Raw genomic sequence first — 22,354 nt, 5'->3', positions numbered from 1 at the left:
CACGAAGAAGAAGAAGAGAATCGCCCTTCGATGTGGGTTGTTAATATTAGAAGAAGATGAAAATGATCATTCCTGGGGTAACAAGAAGGAAATTCTTCACGTGGTTTGAAGATGAAGGACCGTCTTTAAACAAAGTTATGTTCAACATTGTTGCAGCGACATTCTTATTTTCAGATCATTGAATATTACTCTCCAACTTCCTTCATAAATCAACTTCTAGATGGGGTTGCATGGAGGTGAAAAGTGGATATTTTCCTCTGGAAGTTGGAGAACTTTCACCTTTTTCTCTTTTGAAGACAAGCTGGAAACATTCCATGGGACTTTCTGGAAATTAACAGGAGTGGACATTTTAGAGGTCATTTATACTCACTGTATTTAAATGTGTATTCTTCCATCACACGCACAGATTATAAGGTTCCAGTGGTGTTAAACACCAGATTAAACACCACCTCATGTGATGTGTTCTGGGAAGAAGGCTGACTCACATACCAGACGACACGCCATAATAGAGCGCTAACGCTGTGAAAGCTGCTAATGGCAACCACATCAGACAGCTGGAGAGCAGTGCTTACTAACTGCAGCAGGTGAGTAAAACCTGACTCTAGCCCCACCTCTTCTGGAAAGACTTCATGATGAGCTGCTAAATGTCTTTATTAGCGGCTGCAGGCAGGAAGCCGATGCCTCCGCCACCCCTCCGTCGTGCTGGACGTATTCCACTGCCAGGGCAGGAAGTTCACGTGTGCTCGCAATCAAGCTGTACTTTCTTGTTATTGCAGAGAGTGTTTTTAAAAGTTTCACCTCAATAACAATATCAACATGATAGGTTTAATCAAACTGATGTAATGGTTTTGATTTTGTCTTTTTTTAATTTCACAGTGTCTGATGAATAACATTTTACACGACCTGACTTCTGACTTCTCATGTCCCAACTGTAATACCTTCATGGCCCACCAGGGGCCTGCAGACCCCTTTGGGAACCACTAGCACAGGGAAGCTGAAATGAGCAGGAGATGCTTTAGGGCGTGGCTACTTTGTGACGGTAAGTCACAACTGTACTGCCAAACTGCGACTGGATCCCAAAGGGAAACCTCAGTGATTCGTGACGGCGGTCAAGACAACACAAGGGAGAAGACTTGAATCTGGCGAAATCAAGGAAACAGGCTGATGACAGTGAGCAGTTGCACGTGTCTAGTGGAACATTTTAGAGGCCATTCCGAACTTGGAGAAACAAGTGAATGCCTGCGAGCAGTACAATGGTGGCTAGCGGAGCTAAGGCTTTCCAGCTTAACACTGAGGAGATGAAGGAATGCAAGGGGAAAGTCAAAAACCTGGAGAAGCCAAACTGCCACTTGAGCAAAGACAACGATCAGCTGGAGGAGAGCGTGAGAGAACAGGATGGGTGGCAGCTCCAGATTAGGATGTGCGAGCACTCATCATCAGAATCTGGAGAAGTTGCACCAGCAATGGAGTCAGAGATTCAAGATGCAGGAGATGACATGGATAGCTGTCTTCTGGGGGCCAGACGGAATCATCAAGGGACATTGGATTGGGGAGGACAAGGGAGCTCATACCACTGATGAAGGTGAAATCATAGAAGGGACCTTGAACACACCACCACAGCACCTTCAGGCCAGACCCGCTGCTCCGTCCAGGAGGCCATCATTTCTGTGTCCCATTGCTCCCCGGCATCGCCCTCTTGAGACGATAGGACGCATGGGTCCACATTTACTCACTGTCGGTGGTCAGTGTTGGTCTCCTCAGTATAAAGTCACATGTGATCTCACATGTTTGACATGACTGTCCTTCATCTGCTGGAGGAACCACAGAAATGGTCCCAGTTTTTATTCAGGATCCAACTCAAACTCTCAGGTTCCACAACGTCAGGCAGCAGCTGGTGGTCGGCAGGTTCCAACAAACACTGGACTCCTCACCAGAGACGTGTGTTTGAGTCCCGTCACCAATTGACTGTGTCAACCGGCTGTCTTCTAATGATAATCGTGTTTATGGTTCTAAATTGTAATGTCACATCATAAAACATCATCTCAAGATGAATAACCATAAACAAAGATGATTTTTAAATGAAAGCATTTTACCTGCCGGCCTCAGCACCTAAGAGGAACTGATTTGACAAATGTGGTGTTTACTTGGGGCGGCCCGGTGGAGCAGTGGTCCTCACTGTGGCCCCCCATCAAGAAGGTTCTGGGTGGAGCCCCGGCTGCAGCACGGGGTCTTTCTGGGTGAGTCTCCATGTTCTCCCTGTTCCTGCTGGGTTCTCTCTGGTACTCCAGCTTCCTCCACAGTCCAAAGACATCAAGAGGGACCAGGTTAATCCAGACTCTAAATTGACCGTAGGCGTGGCTGGGAGAGCCAATGGTTGTCTGTCTCTATGTGTTGGCCCTGCCATGGACTGGTGACCTGTCCAGGGGGAAGGCTGCTGGGATAGGCTCCACCCCACCACCCTGAACAGGAGAAGAGGGAGAAGATGGAGGGATGGATGGATGGAGGGATGATGGCTGGATGGAGGGATGGATGGGAGGTGACACCACATGTCATCGTCCTGCATGGAAACATGCTTCCTGTTTTGTGTTGCGGTGGCCTGACAGTGTTCATGCTAAGAAGTAAGCAATGTCAAGCTTGTGAAGGTGAAAACAGAGACACAAAGACATGAACTTACAGGTGACCTCTGAGTCAGGGGGGGAGATGTGGACACACTGGTTGCCGTAGAAATGGCAAGACTGGTCGCTGTTGTGGGTGGAATGGATGGATGGATGGATGGATGGATGAAGGGATGGATGGATGGATGGATGGATGGATAGAGGGAGGGATGGATGGATGGATGGTTGGATAGAGGGAGGGTTGGATGGATGGATGGATGGATGGATGGTTGGATGGATAGAGGGATGGATGGATGGATGGATGGATGGATGGATGGATGGATGGATAGAGGGAGGGATGGATGGATGGATGGTTGGATAGAGGGAGGGTTGGATGGATGGATGGATGGATGGTTGGATGGATAGAGGGATGGATGGATGGATGGATGGATGGATGGATAGAGGGAGGGATGGATGGATGGATGGTTGGATAGAGGGAGGGATGGATGGATGGATGGTTGGATAGAGGGAGGGTTGGAGGGATGGATGGATGGATGGATGGATGGTTGGATGGATAGAGGGATGGATGGATGGATGGATGGATGGATGGATGGTTGGATGGATGGATGGATGGATGGATGGATGGATAGAGGGAGGGATGGATGGATGGTTGGATGGATGGATGGTTGGATGGATGGATGGATGGTTGGATGGATGGATGGATGGATGGATGGATGGATAGAGGGAGGGATGGATGGATGGATGGATGGATGGTTGGATGGATGGATGGATGGATGGATGGATGGATAGAGGGAGGGTTGGATGGATGGATGATGGATAGAGGGATGGATGGATGGATAGAGGGAGGGATGGATGGATGGTTGGATAGAGGGAGGGTTGGATGGATGGATGGATGGATAGAGGGATGGATGGATGGATAGAGGGATAGAGGGATGGTGTTGACATGGTGTTAAGAGGTTGTGGTCATTTTCATGGTCGTGTTCATGTGATCAGGTTTTCCAGCAACGGTAAATCTGAAGCTCCTTTAGGAGTAGGAACACGTCCATGTGACTGAACTTTTACTGAACTTAAACTTCTAATCAGCTTAAATAGCAGTTTGCATTTGAGTCACAAATTTGATTCTATCAGACAGAACTGAGAGCAGAAATCTAACCAATGCAGGCAAGATGGCGGCACCTGGCTGAAACAGCTGCGGCGGGGAGCTCGCCAGGACTTATCCAGAGATATTCAGAAGGAAACAACATGATACGATAAGATGATACCATACAATGAAGAAGATATGTGATATGACACATGATGATATGATGCAATAAGAAGAGATAGGGTGTAACATGATGGAATCAGATGGAATTACATCAGACTAAAACAACAGGCGGTCCAGTGACATCCAGCAGGATCAATAGCCAAGATCAGTAAAACAGCAGCAGGAATAACGTGAAGCCTGATGCCTCACAGTCGTTTCACCTCCTGTCACTGGACAAATATTTGGATGGAGCTCGTTTTTATGAATTCTAGAATGCGGAATATTCCTCCAGTCCATCGTGAGAGAGGAAGAAGTCTGTCTGCATAAACACGTCAGATGTAAATGTCACCGTCTCTGCTCAGAAAAACAACCCTGCAGAATAACAGTGTCAAACACCCCCCAATAAAAACACACACACACACACACACACACACACACACACACACACACACACACACACACAGCAGCGTGATGGGCTTCCCAGAGGGAGGCTGGGGAATAACAAACCGCAACACATGGTTTCCAGATCCACAGATCAGATGTCAAACACAAATACTTTCCACTTATTTACCTGCAAGAGATTCTGTCATCCTGGAAGATGGCAAGGAATCCATCATGGCCGCCGGCCCCAGGTGAGGAAGTGGCGCAGCACTTAGAGCTGACATGCTGGAGGGTCATCACCCGAGACGTCACCTGACTGACCGCTCGTCCTCCACTAGCTTACACTAGGCTAAGCCTCCTACAACTGGGCTGAGCCACCTGGTCCTCTACAGCTGGGTTCTCAAAGTAGGGTCTAGGGGCACCCAGGGGCCCTGGCAGGGTTTCAGGGGTCCTCAGGAGAATGAGGAACAGGTTTATTTGTGAAGGGTTCTAAATGCAGCATGTGAGCGGCGTTTCAGTCAGGCTTTATTGCTCTGCACAGCTTCTTTTGTTCATTGTCTTGTTGTTTTGAGGTAATGGCTTGTACTTGTACTCATAACGTTGTACTTGACAATGAAACACATGCAAACTAAGTGACCACAGCTTAAAAATACATTCACCAGATAATATGCATATTACAAAAATATATAAACATAAAAAATAATTACCTAAAACTATTACATTAAGGGCTGCACGGTGGTGCAGTGGTCAGCACTGTGGCCTCACATCAAGAAGGTTCCGGGTTCGAGTCCCAGCTGCAGCACGGGGTCTTTCTGGGTGAGTCTCCATGTTCTCCCTGTTCCTGCGTGGGTTCTCTCTGGTACTCCAGCTTCCTCCACAGTCCAAAGACATCAATTTGGGGACGAGGCTGATTGATTCTCTAAATTGACCGTATGAATGTGAGTGTGAATGGTTGTTCGTCTCTGTATGTTGGCCCTGCGATGGACTGGCGACCTGTCCAGGGTGAACCCCGCCTCTCGCCTGTTGACGCTGGGATAGGCTCCACCCCCCGCAACCCTCAATGTAGGAATAAGTGGAAGACAATGGATGGATGGATGGATATTATATTTATATTATTGTGATTATTACCAAGGAAGTAACAAAAAAAATTCCCACATCAAACAAATTTCGAGCTCCGCCTTTTCCATCGACACAGTTTCTCTCAGATCAGGAACATTCTGTCTCCAGGTGAGAACGAGTCCATGCATCTGGGACTTCTAGGCTGGACGATCGTAACTCTTCATTATCAGGCTGCACCAACAAGTGGTTAAAGGCTCTCTAGCTGGTCCAGAACGCAGCTGCAGGCATCCGGACAGGAACCAGGAGCAGGGACCACATCACCCCGTCTTAGCTTCGCTGCACCGGCTTCCAGTAAAATCCAGAACAGAGTTTAAAATCCTGCTCCTCACTTTTAAAGCTCTTATGGTCAGACTCCATCGTATCTGGAAGAGCTCCTAGTTCCTCATGAACCCACCAGAGCACTACGCCCCAGCATGCAGGGTTCCTGCTGGTTCCTAGAGTTCTAACAGTAGAATGGAGCCAGAGCCTTCAGCTATCAGGCTCCTCTCCTGTGGAACCGTCTCCCAGTTTCAGTCCAGGACCCAGACCCCCTCTCTAGGTTTAAGAGCAGACTTAAGACCTTCCTTGTTAATCAGGCTTATAGTTGGGGCCGGTCAGGCTGATCCTGGACCAGCTCCTAGTTTATTCTGCTATAGACTGAGACTACCGGGGGACTCCCATGATGCACTGGGCTTCCTCCTCCTCTCTGTTCTCTCCATCTTTATCCACAACATCCTCATGTGTCAATCATCCATCAACCTCAAGTTCTTCCTGGAGGTGTCTGTGCTCTCACCCTGCAGCTCACCTGGGGCTGTAGACGCTGGGATGATCACTTCCTGTCTGGACCAACTACTCGCTCGCCCTGGCCCTGTGTCTCTCTCTCCTCTCCACTCCTCCCTCTAGCCGTTTTCAGACTCAAAGACCTACAAACTGGGAGGCTGAGGAGCTTGCAGGTCTCAGTGTCTCCCAGTTGGCCATCTTCCAAAATATTCGATGTATCTTGAACTTGGAACTCACAGGTGAAGTTTTCCTCGTCTCTCCTTTGTGTGCGAGTGTTGTCACTATGTTTTCCTGATTTTTTAAAGTCCTGCTAGATAGGCTACATCATCACCACGCCCCCCCCCCCCCCAAAACCATGTCGCTCAGTGTGAACACAACAGGCACCAAAAACACAGCTTTGTGGCAGTGTGAAAAGGGCTTACCACCTCCCCCTCTCAACCCCAACTGGTTGAGGCAGATGGCCGCCCACTCTGAGCCCGGTTCTGCCTGAGGTTTCTTCCTGTTAAAGGGAATTTTTCTCTCCAGCGTCACCGAGTTCTGCTCCTGTGGGAACGTTGGGTGACTTTCCTCTGAGTTACAGAGGGAGGTCCTAGACCTGCTCTTTGAGTAAAGTGACTTAAGGTGGTTTCTGTTGTGATTGGTGTGATATAAATAAAGACTGGTTGATTGATTGATTGATTGATTGATTGATTGATTGATTGATTGATTGATTGATTGATTGATTGATTGATTGATTGATAGAATGCTGAAGTGGAAATTCACAACAGAAAGTGGCACGCCGTGATGCAGGTGAGGTCGGTATCTCAGAGAGCACCAGCGTGTGAGGGATCAATACTGCAGATAGCAGGGGTCTGAAAACTGCCTCAAACATCTGAACAACATGTAGAACATTAGTCAGGTCATGTTGAGACGTTCTACAGAGTTCATCCAGAGGTTTAGACGGACCAGTATGAACTGGTCAACAAACTGGTTTCATCTTCTGATGGATGTGCATTGAACTGGGATTCTTACCACTGGCGTCCTCCCGCCTCGTGCTGCTGGACTGTGAAGCCAAACTGGGCGTCTTTAGAACCAGAGAAGATCTTGAAGTTCTTTGTATCAAAGTTAAAGCAGAAGTGAAGACCTGGAACAGAGGAAGATGTGTCAGGCTGCTCCAGCCACACCGCTACGTGTCTGAGCCTTCTGATTGGTTATCAAATGATAAAAAACGTGAAACCTGCATTCAGGTTGAGAGAACGTGGGATGTCCGACACTAAACTAGGGCCAAATAAAAGTTCCACAGGAACCAAAGAATGCAAACGTCAGACAAAACATGATACATCAGATTTTGTACATTTACACTTCAACAGACTACATGCATTGATTGTTGGATCCACTCAACTGAGGTTTGGTCCTGTTCCACTCAGTAATCCACAAACACTTTGATCTGAGATAAGAACCAAGTCAAGCATCCATATGGAATAACTCAAAAAGCTGAAGACGGGTCTTCATAAGATCTGTGAGGATACTGGAACGTTGCGAAACATTGAGGGCACAAGGAGAACACCACAAAGGTACTACGATGCCGTCAGACCCAGCAGACTTCAAAATGAAACCCATTGTTCCTCAATTCAAGTTCCACCAGAACCACATTTGAGGGTTTATGAGAAAAAAGGGGAAAATAGACATCAGAATTTCCTTTCTGCCTGATCTCAGCCGAGTCTTCGCCCAGCGTCAGGACAGTTTGAACTGAGTTGTATTATTTACTTCCACCTGGTGCATTCACACTGGGTTCCCCTTTCATACTCTGGGTTGGTTTGCTTTTAATATTTAAGTTTTATCTCTGGTTCTAATCGCTTCCATACATCTCCTCTCTTTTTCTGCCTGCCGCCAGCCTGATTTATGATCTCGGTTCCTGTTTGTCCCGCGTCTGTGATTCATCACTGGGCGCCGAGTGCTGCTGTTTAAGAGCTCTCATTGTGTAAAGATCTTTGTGTGACGTTGTGTTTGTGTGGCAGCAGCACACAAACAAGGTGAGCAGCCGTCTGGTGCCAGAGGCTCATCCTCATTTCACTTCTGCTTTCAGTCCAAAGTCTCACGAGGAAGGTCAGCAGGCGCGCGCGCGTGTGTGTGAGTGTGAGTACGTAGGTGTGTGTGTGTGGGGGGGGGGGGGCTGGGATGATGAATGGAAGTGACAGCTTTGTTCCTGGTGACTGAACGTGTCTGAATGGGGATGAAACTGTGATTCATCATCTCACTTCAAGGCGTTCCTCCACTCTTTCATCAGTTCAGCATCGGTCAGCTTCACGAACTGAAAAACAGACTGGAGGGGGCGGAGCTTCCCTCCTCATGCTTTTGTGCTCAGACATCCAGAACCCTTGCAACCATTTCAGCTTTTTCTCCTCTTCAGCTGCGGCGGCGGCGCTCCAGACACTGTGTCATGCCTGAAATCAGAGTCGTGTGCAGAGCAGCTGTGCAAAGACAAACCTCCGCGCGTCCCCCATGTCTCAGAGCCTGGAACAACCGTCCTGTCTTTATGGAACCGGCACAACAGCAGCAAGATTCCACTGGAGCAGTTGGGGTGAAGGGCCTTGCTCAAGGGTACCTCTCCGACCCTGAGGCCTCTCTGCTCTTCTCCAACAATGTCAACCACTCTTCATCATTTAGTTCACTGATCATTCATGGCGTCTGCCATGTTTGACATCAGATGGCATTGTCTTCTTCTGCTTCTCAGCTGCGTCCAACTTGACCTCTGAATCCCACATTTCCTTCAGTTTCTGCTGACCCTCATAATGTGGAACCATCTACCCAGGCAGCAAGTTACATGTTTGTGTGTAACTGGCGGTTCCACCAGTCAACACCCTGTGTGGTTGTGGTTTAGGGGTCACACCAGTTGGTTCACAGCGACACTGGAAGCTCCAGGGGGCCATTCCGTACACATACATGTACAGACTCAGGACCAGTCCTGCAGCCTGAAGTGGCTCCAGCTCCCAGTGCAGTTCAACATGCCCCACCAACTGAACTCAGCTGCTCCATCAGACTCTCATTCCAGCCTCACTTATCAAGCTGCCCCTTGGCACTGAGGGAAATTGAAAAGCCCCGATCAGTCGAGTGCCGAACTTGTCGCAAAACGCAGGAGGAGAGAGAGCAGAGTGTTTCTGCTGCTCAGGGAGCCTCACAAGGACTAAAGAGCCCAGCAACAATCTCCATGTATGATATTATTGATAGATGTGAGTGAGTGTCACGTCACCTGGACCTCCTCTGGTCGTAGGTGGAGCTCAACCTCACGAGTTTTGTCCCTAGAACCTTTGAGAAGTTGCCATAGAAACTGTGTGTTGAAGCACTGCCACAAGCTAACCTCTTCTTGTTTTGATCATTCTCTTTGTCATCATCACACCTAAACCCCGCCCACATGACCTTTCAGGAGACCTTATGAAACGTCGTGATCAGAACCCAAACCATCGTCCACCGCTGACTGGTGGGATTATGATCATCTTTTCGGAGTGGCGAGGAGCTACTGAGCTGTTTGGGGTTTGATTATTTTGTCTAATCTCATTTCTTTGCCTTCATTTACTGGTCTGACAGGTCTGCCTTCTCATCTCATCTCATGACATTAAAAATCATCTGATTGGTTTTATCTGGATCCTCTAATCTGATGTAATCCGTCCGTCTCCTCTGTTTAATCTCATTAAGTGTCCAGTTGTCAACTAAGTTCTCGTCTTGTCATCGGATGAGAAAACGTCTCTCATCTCATTTATTTCCTTGCTAATCTAATCTGATCATTTTCTCATGCCGCTGCCTCAGTGTCCTTGAGCCAGGCACAACCTGCCCTCCATCCTGACCCTGTGACCCCTGCTGACCCTGTGACCTTGCTGCTGCTAGTATGAGGGAGTATTTCCTGGCCTGCAGCTCTTCCAGCTGTCAGATGAGGCTCCTGAGCTCGAGGGGCCTTGAAGGTGTGCGCCGTGTCTGCTCCTGCACGGTGAGCTGAGCCAAAGGCCGGACGATCTATCAGCGCTGCTGGCGGACGACTGAGAGAGACTTGGCAGGACAGTGAGCCCCAGATCCAGGACTGACAGATCCGTATCACTGCCACTGATGATGATCCTCACTGGCGCTGATGACACATTCTTCTGTGTTAGTCCACTGTCGGCGAGGCGGTGCTTGAGCGTGTGCTCAGTCTGAACTAATTGAAAACACACTTGGTTCAGCTTCAGCTCTGTGGCGCTGCAGTGGTGCACGATTCTGTTAGAAGGAAAGTACATCTCTTCTGTTTCTAAAAACTCTTTAATCACCTGGCAGCACAGGTCAGAGGTCATGACCCTGATGTTTGCATTTTCTGACCCAAAGGTCAAGCCGACTAGATGGAAACTGGACATTATAAACGATTTTGAAGTTTTGCAAATTCCAGATTTGATGAATCTCAGATGTTACATTCTGCTCACTGTTGGCCGCGGGGTCGGGTCTCTGCTTTTTATGGATGATGCGGTCCTGATGGGTTCGACGGGCCATGACCTTCTGCTCTCGCTGGATTGGTTTGCAGCCAAGTGTGAAGCGGCCAGGATGAGAATCAACACCTCCAAGTCCGAGTCCATGGTCCTCAACAACCAAAAAGGGTGGAGTGCCATCTCTGCCCAAGGTGGAGGAGTTCAAGTACCTTGGAGTCTTGTTCATGCGTGAGGGAAAGTTGGATCATGAGATCATCCATCATGGTGAAGAGGGAGCTGAGCTGAAAGCCAAAGCTCTCGATTTACCGGTCCATCTACGTTCCAACCCTCACCTGTGGTCATGAGCTCTGGGTAATGACCAAAAGCACAAGATCACGAATACCATCCATCCATTGTCTTCCACTTATTCCTACATTAAGGGTCATGGGGGGTGGAGCCTATCCCAGCGTCTGCAGGCGAGAGGCGGGGTTCACCCTGGACAGGTCGCCAGTCCATCGCAGGGCCAACACACAGAGACGAACAACCATTCACACCCACATTCATACCTACGGTCAATTTAGAGAATCAATCAGCCTCGTCCCCAAATTGATGTCTTTGGACTGTGGAGGAAGCTGGAGTACCAGAGAGAACCCAGCAGGAACAGGGAGATTATGCAGACTCACACAGAAAGACCCCGCACCTGAGGCGGAGCTTGAACCCGGAACCTTCTTGCTGTGAGGCCACAGTGCTAACCACTGCACCACCGTGCCGCCTCGAATCCTGAATCCAAGCGGCCGAAATGAGTTTCCTCCTCAGGGAGGCTGGGCTCTCCCTTAGAGACAGGGTGAGAAGCTCAGTTGTTCAGGAGGGACTCAGAGTAGAGCTGCTGCTCCTCCAGGTAGAGGAGTCAGTGGAGGTGGTTTAGGCATCTGGTGAGGATGTCCAAGCAGTAGGAGGTCTCAGGGAAGACCCAGGACACTGGGGATGCCTTGGGATTCCCTGCGAAGAGCTGCACAAAGTTGCTGGGGAGAGGACAGTCTGGGTCTCAATGTTTAGGCTGCTGCCTCCTGACCTGACCCCGGATAAGAGGAGGACGATGGATGGATGCTCACTGTTGAACCCAAAGAAATTCTTGTCAAGGTTTTATGCTCATTCCTGATTGGCTGCCAAGTCTGTTTAACACTGCTGGTAACAGAGCAGCACAGGAGTGGGGTCTAAAATTTGTAATATTAAGTTTAGTTCAGATCCACCAGTAAACACCAGACTGGTGGATGTTGGAGGTTCAGTACTACAGGAGCCTGTTAGTTTGTGTTTGTTTGGGATAGGGAAACTCTCCCATGCATCTCCCTGTGGGGAAAAACACCCAACTGTCTAATGGTGAAGAACTGATGTGAACACGTGACTGCAGCTGTCAGTCTTTGTTCTGGAACATGAGGAGTCACAAGTTTCCAGGATGTGTGAAAATCACAACTCAGAAATGGAGCTTGGTGTGAGAGTTCCTCCTTACATAAGATGACACGTCTCAGGGACAACTCACCAAAAAAAGGCCCTCTTACATTTTCTTTTGTTATGTAAAACCTTTTTAGACTGTTTGTTTCCTGAGGCTCAGCTGCTTCCTACAGACAAAATAAAACCATTCTGTCCGTCTGGTTACCATGAAGCACAGCACTGATGCCAAACCAGCAGCAGGACTTGGCCAATAATTTTTATCAGGGTTTGTTTTGTAATACCAGAGTGGCACATGGGCGGAGCCTCACTCAGCAGATGAATCACAGAACAGTTGGAGTCCATTTCAAGACAGAAAGTCTCAGGTGGTTTGGTTCCCAATTATAAACTAGCAGGGAACATTTTCATCTCTCAAGCTCTGTTCCGGTTTGTGGAGGAGAACACAGACAAAAGCAGCAGGTCAGCAGCTACAAACACACAACAGCAGAATGGCTGAAGGAAAATGAGGAATGAGAGACACAAAGGGGCCAACCGGCAGGTGAATCAGGGAAGTAAAATATAACTGAGCTGATAAAGCAACAGGTGCAGAACCAAAGGTTTGTTGAGGACTAGAAGAGCGACTGCTGCTACTGATCATGATGATGAGGAGGATTCCTGCTGGACACACCAGCATCCTGGACCTGAGCTAGCTGATGCTAACACTTCCACCCACTACCAGCCATTGGGCTAAGCTAACTAGCTTGGACCTGAGCTAGCTGATGCTAACACTTCCACCCTCTACCAGCCATGATGCTAAGCTAACTAACCTGGACCTGAGCTAGCTGATGCTAACACTTCCCACCCACTACCAGCCATGGTGCTAAGCTAACTAGCCTGGACCTCAGCTAGCTGATGCTAACACTTCCCACCCACTACCAGCCATTGTGCTAAACTAGCCAGCATCCAGGACCTGAGCTAGCTGATGCTAGCACTTCTCACCCACTACCAGCCACTGGGCTAAGCCAACTAGCCTGGGGTTCAGCTAGCTGATGCTAACACTTTCAACCCACAAAAAGATCTCCTTCCTGTCTGGGCACATGACTTGAACAATTCATTGAAATATTTCCAGAACATCTCTGGCTACCTGACATGTTTGAGCCTCAGAAGGATGGTGGTAAGTCTGAAGGTGTGTTCACTCAAAACACAAATTTTTTTGCGCTTTAAGATTAGTATAAAGTCTATGTAGAGAGGCGAATCACGTTGACGTCACTGACGTCAGCGCTCCTGGTGCCTGTAGTTGGTGTCCATCTTTGATATCTTGGAACCTATCCTCATCAGCAGGTCATCGAACTGGGCCGTTTTCAGCCTGAAGTACCACTGGAAACAGCCGTTGTCCAGGCGCAGTCCCTGGAGGAAGCGGTGAAATTCATGGACTCAATTTTATATAGCGCTTTTCTACCTTAGCGGGACTCAAAATTCACCCAGCTGTGTGCTCCTCCAGATTTTGCCATGGATCCAGATACAACTGCACTTGGTTTCCAACAAGTACAACCCAGCAACAAGTGTGACGTCAGCAAAAATTCACATTGCGTTTGGTGTGAACACACCTTGAGAGTGATGTCACCAGCTGCAGCTAAGTAGCACTGATTCCTCTGGCAGAAACACTCATCACCTCTCAGCAGGCTGAAGCTCGCAGTCATCGAACCAAATTCAATTTAGACACCTAAGGGACCAAACTCTGAAGCTTCACTGCACAAAACAAAATTTAATCCAGCGAAGAGGAAAATTACCCAGCACTTTACAAACATACAGATTTTCTCTGGAGGCCGTGAAGACGTGTCAGCTGTCTGTCTGCTGTTGCATGCTGGTTCCATTTGAGCTCCTGCTTCCAAATTCAAAAAGGTTCACAATTTTTGGAGGAAATCCCCAAACATGTTGAAAAAAACAAAGCAGCCACAACAGCTATGGGTTTGCTACAAAGCTGCTAAGGCAGCTACACATTAGCATCATAGTTCTAGTTCCTGCTAACAGGAATGATAGCTCTGGTCAGCGTGGATGTCAACACAAACCTGATCTGTAGCTCACTGGAGTTACACAGGAATGACAACTCCAGCAAAGGTATCAACTAGTGACCATGGAAACTATCTCGCTGTCCTCCATACTTGTGTCTATGGTGACACACCAGCAACAGAACAGAACCACTGGTACTGATCTACATAACCAGCAACACTCATCCTGTTGTCCCGGTGGACTTTTGAGCCAAATTCAGGGAAATTCCCTCCAAGCATCCAAGAAATATCACTGTAATGCAATTTGGGTCATACAGACAGATGGACAACCAAAAAACACAGCGGCCTGGCCGCTGCTTGGCCGGCACTGAGGGTTCCTCGCCCTCCTCACCCTAAACCCTCCTGTGAAGTTTAGAGTTTCAGGTTCACCAACAAACAACCTCGAATGAATCACGAGTGACGTTTGGGTCAAAGGTTTGCAAATCAGTATTAGAGCATCATGATGATGTCAGCTAAGAGCAACTGTCATGTGACCAACAGTCAGGTCACATGGGTGTGAACTGGAGCTGCAGGAGGAGACAACAGAAACACGTCAGTGCTCAACGTGAGTCCATGTTGGAGACACGAGCGCTGAGTTCTACTGCTCTAAGACAGACTTGGAGCTTTCTCTCCTGTCAAGTCTCCATCGGCTTGTTGCCATGGAGACGTGGGACTTGCGCCTGCCATGACAGAGAGAGGACCATCAGACGGGTCAAAGACAAAATATAACAACCCTATATCAGCATCCTCAGGTGCACAGAGGTGAGCCTGTCATCAGTCTGTCACCATGGCAACATGGCAACAACAACAACTGACCTACAGGTGTTCTTTTCCTGTGTGAGTCTCACCTGGCAGCAGGCTGCAGGTCCACAACAGTAGGATGAGGTTAGAATCCATGAGTGTGTTTGGGCTGAGACAGCAGGCAGAAATGTGAGCGATTCAGAACTCCGCTGCTCTGATGTGTGAGGGAGAGATGGGGGCGGAGCCCAGTGGACACACCCCCTCTCTGTCTCTCACACACACACACACACACACACACACACACACACACACACACACACACCATCACTGAGGAGCGTTCAACTTCACCTTGTCAGAACGGGAGCTGGTGCACAAACAGGAAATGCCTGCATTTGTGTCTGTGGTCTCACAGGCGGTGCTTCGGACCAGATGTGAGCACCAGTCCGGGGATCGGGAGGTTGCCCTCCACCGGTTCTGACCCAAACACAGTGACAGTGAAATAATGAAGGCGTTTTGTGGCAGTAGGGGAACGAAACAGATTTGTACAGAAGCACGGGAGCCAAAACATCTGCTGATCAGTTCAAGTCTGATGAAGGTTGTTTTCTCTCCTCCATGTTCATCCTACTAGGACAGGGGAAAGAGTTTCCTGGATCATTTGGTATGTTGCATTTTTTTGTCTGTGAAAATGGGTGAGAACAAAGTTTGATTAATTTGAGACATTAAATCTGGAAGTGGAATATCTAAGGGCTAAACGGTGGAGCAGTGGTCAGCACCGTGGCCTCACAGCAAGAAGGTTCCGGGTTCGAGTCCCGGCTCGGGTGCAGGATCTTTCTGGGTGAGTCTCCATGTTCTCCCTGTTCCTGCTGGGTTCTCTCTGGTACTCCAGCTTCTTCCACAGTCCAAAGACATCAAGAGGGGACCAGGTTAATCCAGACTCTAAATTGACCGTAGGTACGAACGAGAGTGTGAATGGTTGTTCGTCTCTGTATGTTGGCCCTGCCATGGACTGGTGACCTGTCCAGGGTGAACCCCGCCTCTCGCCTGTTGACGCTGGGATAGACTCCACCCCCCCGTGACCCTTAATGTAGGAATAAGCGGAAGAAAATGGATGGATGGATGGAATATCTAAGGAGGACGGATCACAGTGGTCGAAACAGCACAACGCTGGACGGTCGAGTAAAGGACACTGCTGTCAGAGCTCAAGGAGCTCTCAGGTCTCTCAGGCTGTGACGTGTCACCGAACGAGTTGTTGAAGACCTCTTTGACAAGTTCTCCAAGTAGAACGTCTGACTCCTGGTCTCCAGCTCAGTGACCTGAAATAAGGTGTGTGGGTCCCAGCAGCTGAAGATATTAGCAGTTTCAGTTCCAGCATCATCAGAGGGTTCATCAGTGAAGATGATCTTGATGAACTGAACCTGGAAGATCATCAACTTCTGTTCACCAGAGCTGATTTACTGGTTCAATCACCACAATCACATGGAGCGATCCTATTGGCTGCTGGGGGAGGAGCCAGGAGATGACCACTTCCTGTTGGGGAGGAGCCAGGAGATGACCACTTCCTGTTGGTGGAGGAACCATGACATGACCATGTCCTGTTGTACTACAAATGTACCGCATCTTTGTGTCATGATATCACGATAGCAATTAACAGGTTTGCTACCGGCAAATTTTTTCAGTATTGGACAAAAATAAATCAATTAATTGATGATCGGACCCCTTGAATCAGCCTCTTCTGTTTTGAATGTGTTCCATCAAGTTTTTTGGGGTCAAAAGCCATGAAACAGACAAACTTCCAGGTGAGACAAGATTTCATCTGTGAGCTTGTCCATGTTGGCGCGTTGGCTCCCTGACGGACCCCCGGGCTGATTTAAGGCCATGCGACCGTCTGGTTCACTTTAACGCTGCTGCTTTGACTCGCAGTTTCCACTTGTTGTTTCCAGCAGAATGACAGCAGCCAGCCAGTGTCTTTTATTGATGGGGAGGGAACGTGTGTGTGTGTGTGTGTGTGTGTGTGTGTGTGTGTGTGTGTGTGTGTGTGTGTGTGTGTGTGTAGGTCAGCAGTCGTGTTTATGATATCCAGGAACACTGCAGTTGGAAGGCAGCATTGAGGGTTGATCTCTGAGAAGTGTTTTCTGAAGCAAAGACATTCCTGGACTTGACAAGTGTTCAATAAACTGCTATCGTTGTTGTTTTCTCGGGAGGACAGGCTTCAGGGGGCGCAGGCTTCCCATGATGCACTGGTTGTGGTTGTGAGCAAGCAGAGCAAGGGTGAGAGGCCTGGTGTTGAGTGGAGGATGCTTGTCTCTGGTCTGATGTCCAGATGAGAGAGACCAGCCGCAGTCACAGATCTCCTCAACCATTTCTTAGTTCCATCGTTACGCTGGGACGAGGATGAACACAGAGACTCTGCGCTGGTTGTGACACTCACAGCCTGGAGCAGACGAGTGAAGTCCTGTTGTTGTCGTTGAAGTTCTGGTGAAGCTGGTGGAGCAGGTCTGTATCTCCCTCAGATCTTAAAAAAGTGAGCCACAGTGAAAGAGTAATACAGCTGCGCAGCAGCAAGACAATAACACACACACACACACATACACACACACACACACACACATACACACACACATACACACGCACACACAAAATCCCTCATATGGAGCAAAAGTCATTGAATAATTGCTGCTAATGTTTGGTTGGGTGCCGGCGGGAGTTGGCCTGGTTTACCGTCACAGACGCTGGCTAACTGCTCCCAGATGTCCCCACAGCGGCATCAGGACAGGCGGACGGCGTTCAAGGGTCTTCCTGCTGCACCAACAGGAAAGCCAAGCACAGCCGGCCCACCAATGATTCCATAGACATATTCCTATACATATATGTACACGTACATATACACATATATATGTGTAGATATGTATATATGTATACATATATATATACGTATATATATACACGTGTGTATATATGTATATACGTATATATACATACATATATGTATATATACGTGTATATATACATATACATGTGTATATATACGTATATATACACATATATGTAATATACATATATACATATATATACATATATGTATGTATATATACGTATATACACACACACATACACACACACAGTCTGAAGTGGTTTTCAGGAATTCTCCTGGGTCCGCCCTGCAGCAGGCGTTAGTCTGCTGCCACCTACTGGGAGGAACCTGTCTTCACCTCTTCTCTAGTTGGAGGCCTCAGGTCCTCCTGACTTGGAGCTTGAAGCCTGGGTGCTCCGGCTGCTGTCCTCCTCTTCTCATGGATCCACTCCCCCATCAGTCGCTCAGCTGTTGACTTCTTCCTGTCATATTTGAACACGTACTATATTTCGGATATGTTACAATATTACATTATTTCATCAATCAAACCAACTTTATTGACATAGCCTATTTCACACGGGCATCATAAAAGTGTTCTGCCACACGAGACACATACTGGAGTTCTTCTCGCGTCAAGTCAGGATGGTGATGTTGCCATGGAGACGCAGGACTTTCAGCTGAACAGTAATGTACAGTCAGCAAATGTGTGTCAGTATCAGTGATGACACATTTAAAAAAAGTTGTTTTGGCTCCAAAAGGCCGCCGCGAGGCCGCGGGCTCTTAAGACACTACCTCACTGAAGCTGCACTTCACCCAAAGAGAGATTTTGGCTTTTCCAGCGCCAACAGACATTTTCCCTCCACTGTTCTTAGTCGCCCCAGAAGGCCTTGTCCCGGTGAGAGGGGGAGGCGCCCTCAACTTCATCCTCCGATATGTAAATCAGCCTAACTTGTGACCAACACAACCCACACACATGTAACATTTGCATAGTTTTATGAAGTCTTGTCATGTTTAATAAGTTGATAATATGATTTGTTTGTAAACACAATGTCAAGAGGAGGGAAAACTACAGTCATGTCTTCCACGAGGCGTCACACAGAATAACAAGTACAGAAAGGTGGTCGCTCTGATGACCGGTTCAGACTTCAGGGTTGCTGCTGCTCTCTGATTGGTCGGTTCTCTTAACGGCAGCAAACTTCTCCTTCCTGGTGGACTTCTGCGGACACACAAAGTGCAGCAGTGAGGTCCCATCCTGCATTACCCACTCTACCAGCCTCTGTCCTGAAACAGCGACCAGCTCAACCGTCCCATCACATCCTGACCAGGCGGTCCTCACAAGCGCTGAAGCTCTGACGGCTGAAGATAGACGTCCACAGGACGTCTCTACCCACCTGATTGTTTGCGTGTCCTTGAGGGTAACAGGAAATGTCCTTGCACCTTCGCACCGCCTTCTGCCAGTCATCCAACCAGAGCTGCCGACTGTACTCTGATCGGCGGGATGTGATTCGCTGGTAGATGGCCTGATTCTGGCGGCTGACCAGTAGAAGCTCCTCCCACCGCTTGTCAGCATTCAGACTGAGAAACCAAAGACCCATAAATTTGATTTTAGGTGGGACTCTTTAAGAAGTCCTCAATCAAGGAGGTCATGTGACCAGTGCTGTCTGTCTGTCTCGGGGGTGGAGCAGGGGCTCTCAACAGGAAATAACATGTTTTTTACTCTTTGTTGTCTTCTGATCAGTGGACCAGATCCTCTCAGATGGGTCAGAACCTCCTTCAGTACCTGGTGACGGGTCACTGTGAAGACTGAGAGGTTACCATGGCAAGGAGGCGTCCATGTTGGATATCTGACCATAGAACAGGAAACTTTCATAACTGGTGTCACATGATCTCTGGTGAGAGTCTTGAGGACGTCTACGAGCTGAAGCTAAGTCATAGCGTCACTTGGTGGTAACAGGAAGTAAGTCTGACAAAACAAAATCACATGACTGTGTTGTCTCCACCTGATGTACAGCTACATCACACACAAGAAGTGAGTGCTCTAGCGCCAGCTAGTGAACACACGTGGCTGGCTGGGTTGCCGGGCGGAGGCCTACGCTTGTATTATTTCACACACAAACAAAAAACATAGGACTCTACGTTGTTCTGTCTGGCATGAAAGTCCTCAAACATGAACCGGGGGCCGACCAACACAATGTAAACCGGAACACAAGAAGACAGGACAGGGTAGGACCTGACCTCCTCCGCTGGTACTGGTTCCTGTGGTCCACCTGGCCCTTTGAGGCAAGAATGTCGGCCAGTCGGGAAGCCAGGAGGCGGTTGTCTCTGTCGATGATTGACAGACGCTCACCCTGCAGCTGAATCAAACAGAGCAAATACACACTTGATGTGTGTGTGTGTGTGTGTGTGTGTGTGTGTGTGTGTGTGTGTGTGTGTGTACACATACAGAAAGACAGACAGACAGACAGACAGACAGACAGACTACTTTATTAATCCCTTTTGGACGTTCCGCCAGGGAAATTGCACCAAGTGTGTAAGTGTGTGTGTGAGTGTGTGTGTGAATGTGTGTGAGTGTGTGTGTGTGTGTGTGTGTGTGTCTGTATGTGTGAATGTGTGTGAGTGTGTGTGTGTGTGTGTGTGTGTGTGTGTGTGTGTCTGTGTGTGTGAGTGTGTGTCTGTGTGTGTGAGTGTGTGTCTCTGTGTGTGTGAAGTGACCTGCAGCTTTTTGACTTTAAGCTGGATGTGCGCTGGTGTCCTCACACCTGTGGTGTCCACGACTGGCAGGGCGGAGCTCACCTGGACACGTAAAGAGAGTTCAGCACAGTAATGGACTCACCTGACTTCTACTCACCAACTCCTCACTGCCCCAACCTCCACACATCTACTGTCATGACATAAGAACTCCTCTTTAATCAAAGCTTCCACTTCTCAATCTGAAGGTTGATGTCCAGCCCTGTATCAGCCGTCCAGGTTCTTCAGAGCCTAAGGAGGCCAATCTGAGTTCTGCTAGTACACCGTCTGCTTCCTGGTCTCCAGGTCAGAGACCTGAATTCAGCTGTGTGGTTCCAGCAGCTGAAGATATCTGAAGATTTAGTTCTACATCAGATCCATCAAAAGACATGGAACGGTCCCATTGGCTGTGGATGGAGGAACCATGGAGATGACCACTTCCTGTGGATGGAGGAACCATGGAGATGACCACTTCCTTTTGATGGAAGAACCATGGAGATGACCACTTCCTGTGGATGGAAGAACCATGGAGATGACCACTTCCTGTGGATGGAAGAACCATGGAGATGACCACTTCCTGTGGATGGAGGAACCATGGAGATGACCACTTCCTGTGGATGGAAGAACCATGGAGATGACCACTTCCTGTGGATGGGGGAGCCGAGCACGTTCATCCTCCACAGCTGTGATTTCCACCAGCGTTTCTGCCGCGCCATGTCTTTTGCCACTCGGCTTTGTCAGCCTGGCCTGATTCTGCTGACGCGGCGGCGTCTCGTGGTTAGGCGCGTGCACATAGAGCTCAAGGTGATTTTCTGTCCTTTTTGGTCTGTTGCTGCATTTGGGAGCGTGCAAACAGTTTCATTTTGAAAATTGACCTGTTTCCCTGTGTCACTCATGTCTGGCTCATTCTCTGCATTTTCCTCAGGCAGCAGCTCGCTGCGTCTTTTCTGATGGAATTTGCAGCTTTGACTAGCATGGCGTGAAGACAGCGGACGAGCAGTGTAACACAGCCTGTGTAACGTTGTCATAGAGCAGCGGTGAAAGAAAACGGTCCTGTCAGGACAAAGACAGGGCGCTCGGGAACGTGAACGCAGCAAGTGAACGGTGATGTAATAAAGTCTGCTGCGTTGTTGATGATGTTTTCCTGAATATCTGTATGTCATAATTACCGCAGCAACTAGAGGGCGTCTGTCAGGTTAATATAGCTTGTTTGCAGCGTTCAGGAGGACGCTCTCTGTCCTCCTTCTCTCCCCACCCTGGTGCGATGTCCTCAGCTCTGCGTCTCAAGACTTTCTAACACCATGACAGAAGACCTTACCTCCGTTTCCCTCCGTTCAGACACACGTTGTAAATCACTGGGACTTTATCATCACCTCATTTCTTCAACCCACAAGTGCGTCCCCATTCACCAATCACCCCCACTACAAGAATGTAACTCAAGTGTCAGAGGGCAGGCGGCCCCTGGGCCCCTGGTCCTGTTGGTCCTACCTTCCTGTGGTGGTTCTCCAGATCCCTCTGGTCCCATCGCTGCTGCAGGTAGCGGTTGGTGACGGGCTTCAGCGGCTGGTAGGACCGATGCATGCTGAAACTCAGACAGTAACCACACAGTGTGTTAGCAGGCCAGAGGGGTCGTGACCATGGAGACGTAACTCTTCATCTGCTTCCAGATTGATCAGGTTCCCTATTAATTATTGCCGATGTCCTGCCTGCAGGCATGTATCATGTGACGAGAGATAAGAACTCATCCCTTCTTTGAAATTTTTTTTTAAATATGAAGAAAAAACATTTTTGCAGCTTTTTGATTTTAAGAATCAAATTAAGTTTAAAATGTGGATCACACTTTTTAGGTAACATCTTCAAACATAGACTTGCAGAACACAGTCTGCAAGTGGCATTGTGGGTAATGCAGTTGCCAGGTAGAAGACTGTGGAACAGGAAAAGTGATTTGTTGATGATTGGTGTCTCTGATTCCATCAAACACCTGCTGATCCTTGTAACGTTAGAATGTTAGCCAGTGAGGTGTGTGTGTGTGTGTGTGT

General features: G+C 48.5%; 2 protein-coding genes across 3 annotated transcripts in view; both read right to left on the bottom strand.

The window, feature by feature from the left end:
• The window catches only part of LOC147259522 (integrin alpha-11-like), a 58,734-nt gene extending 43,831 nt beyond the window's left edge, over positions 1 to 14,903 (bottom strand). For both annotated transcript variants that reach the window (XM_086209956.1, XM_086209957.1), the window contains exons 1-2: positions 14,845 to 14,903; positions 7,129 to 7,240 (exon numbers count right to left, since the gene is read on the bottom strand). In XM_086209956.1, coding sequence (XP_086066082.1) covers positions 7,129 to 7,240; positions 14,845 to 14,893 — 161 coding nt within the window. In that variant the 5' untranslated portion in view covers positions 14,894 to 14,903. The remainder of the gene's footprint in view (positions 1 to 7,128; positions 7,241 to 14,844) is intronic.
• A 3,773-nt stretch (positions 14,904 to 18,676) lies between these two features.
• Positions 18,677 to 21,896, bottom strand: LOC147259521 (uncharacterized protein CFAP97D2). Its single transcript, XM_086207971.1, has 5 exons — positions 21,804 to 21,896; positions 20,301 to 20,381; positions 19,824 to 19,942; positions 18,980 to 19,163; positions 18,677 to 18,804 (listed from the first exon to the last, which is right to left on the bottom strand). Exons 1-5 carry the CDS (start codon positions 21,894 to 21,896, stop codon positions 18,727 to 18,729), a joined length of 555 nt encoding a protein of 184 aa, XP_086064097.1. The 3' UTR covers positions 18,677 to 18,726.
• Positions 21,897 to 22,354: the final 458 nt, after the last annotated feature.

This window comes from Aulostomus chinensis, chromosome 7 (genome assembly GCF_037954235.1).
Source record: "Aulostomus chinensis isolate RoL2024-O1b breed Wild chromosome 7, RoL_Achi_v1.0, whole genome shotgun sequence".
Lineage (NCBI taxonomy): Eukaryota > Metazoa > Chordata > Actinopteri > Syngnathiformes > Aulostomidae > Aulostomus > Aulostomus chinensis.
The sequence above is the reverse complement of the archived record's forward strand: the minus strand, read 5'-3'. Positions and strand labels throughout refer to the sequence as shown.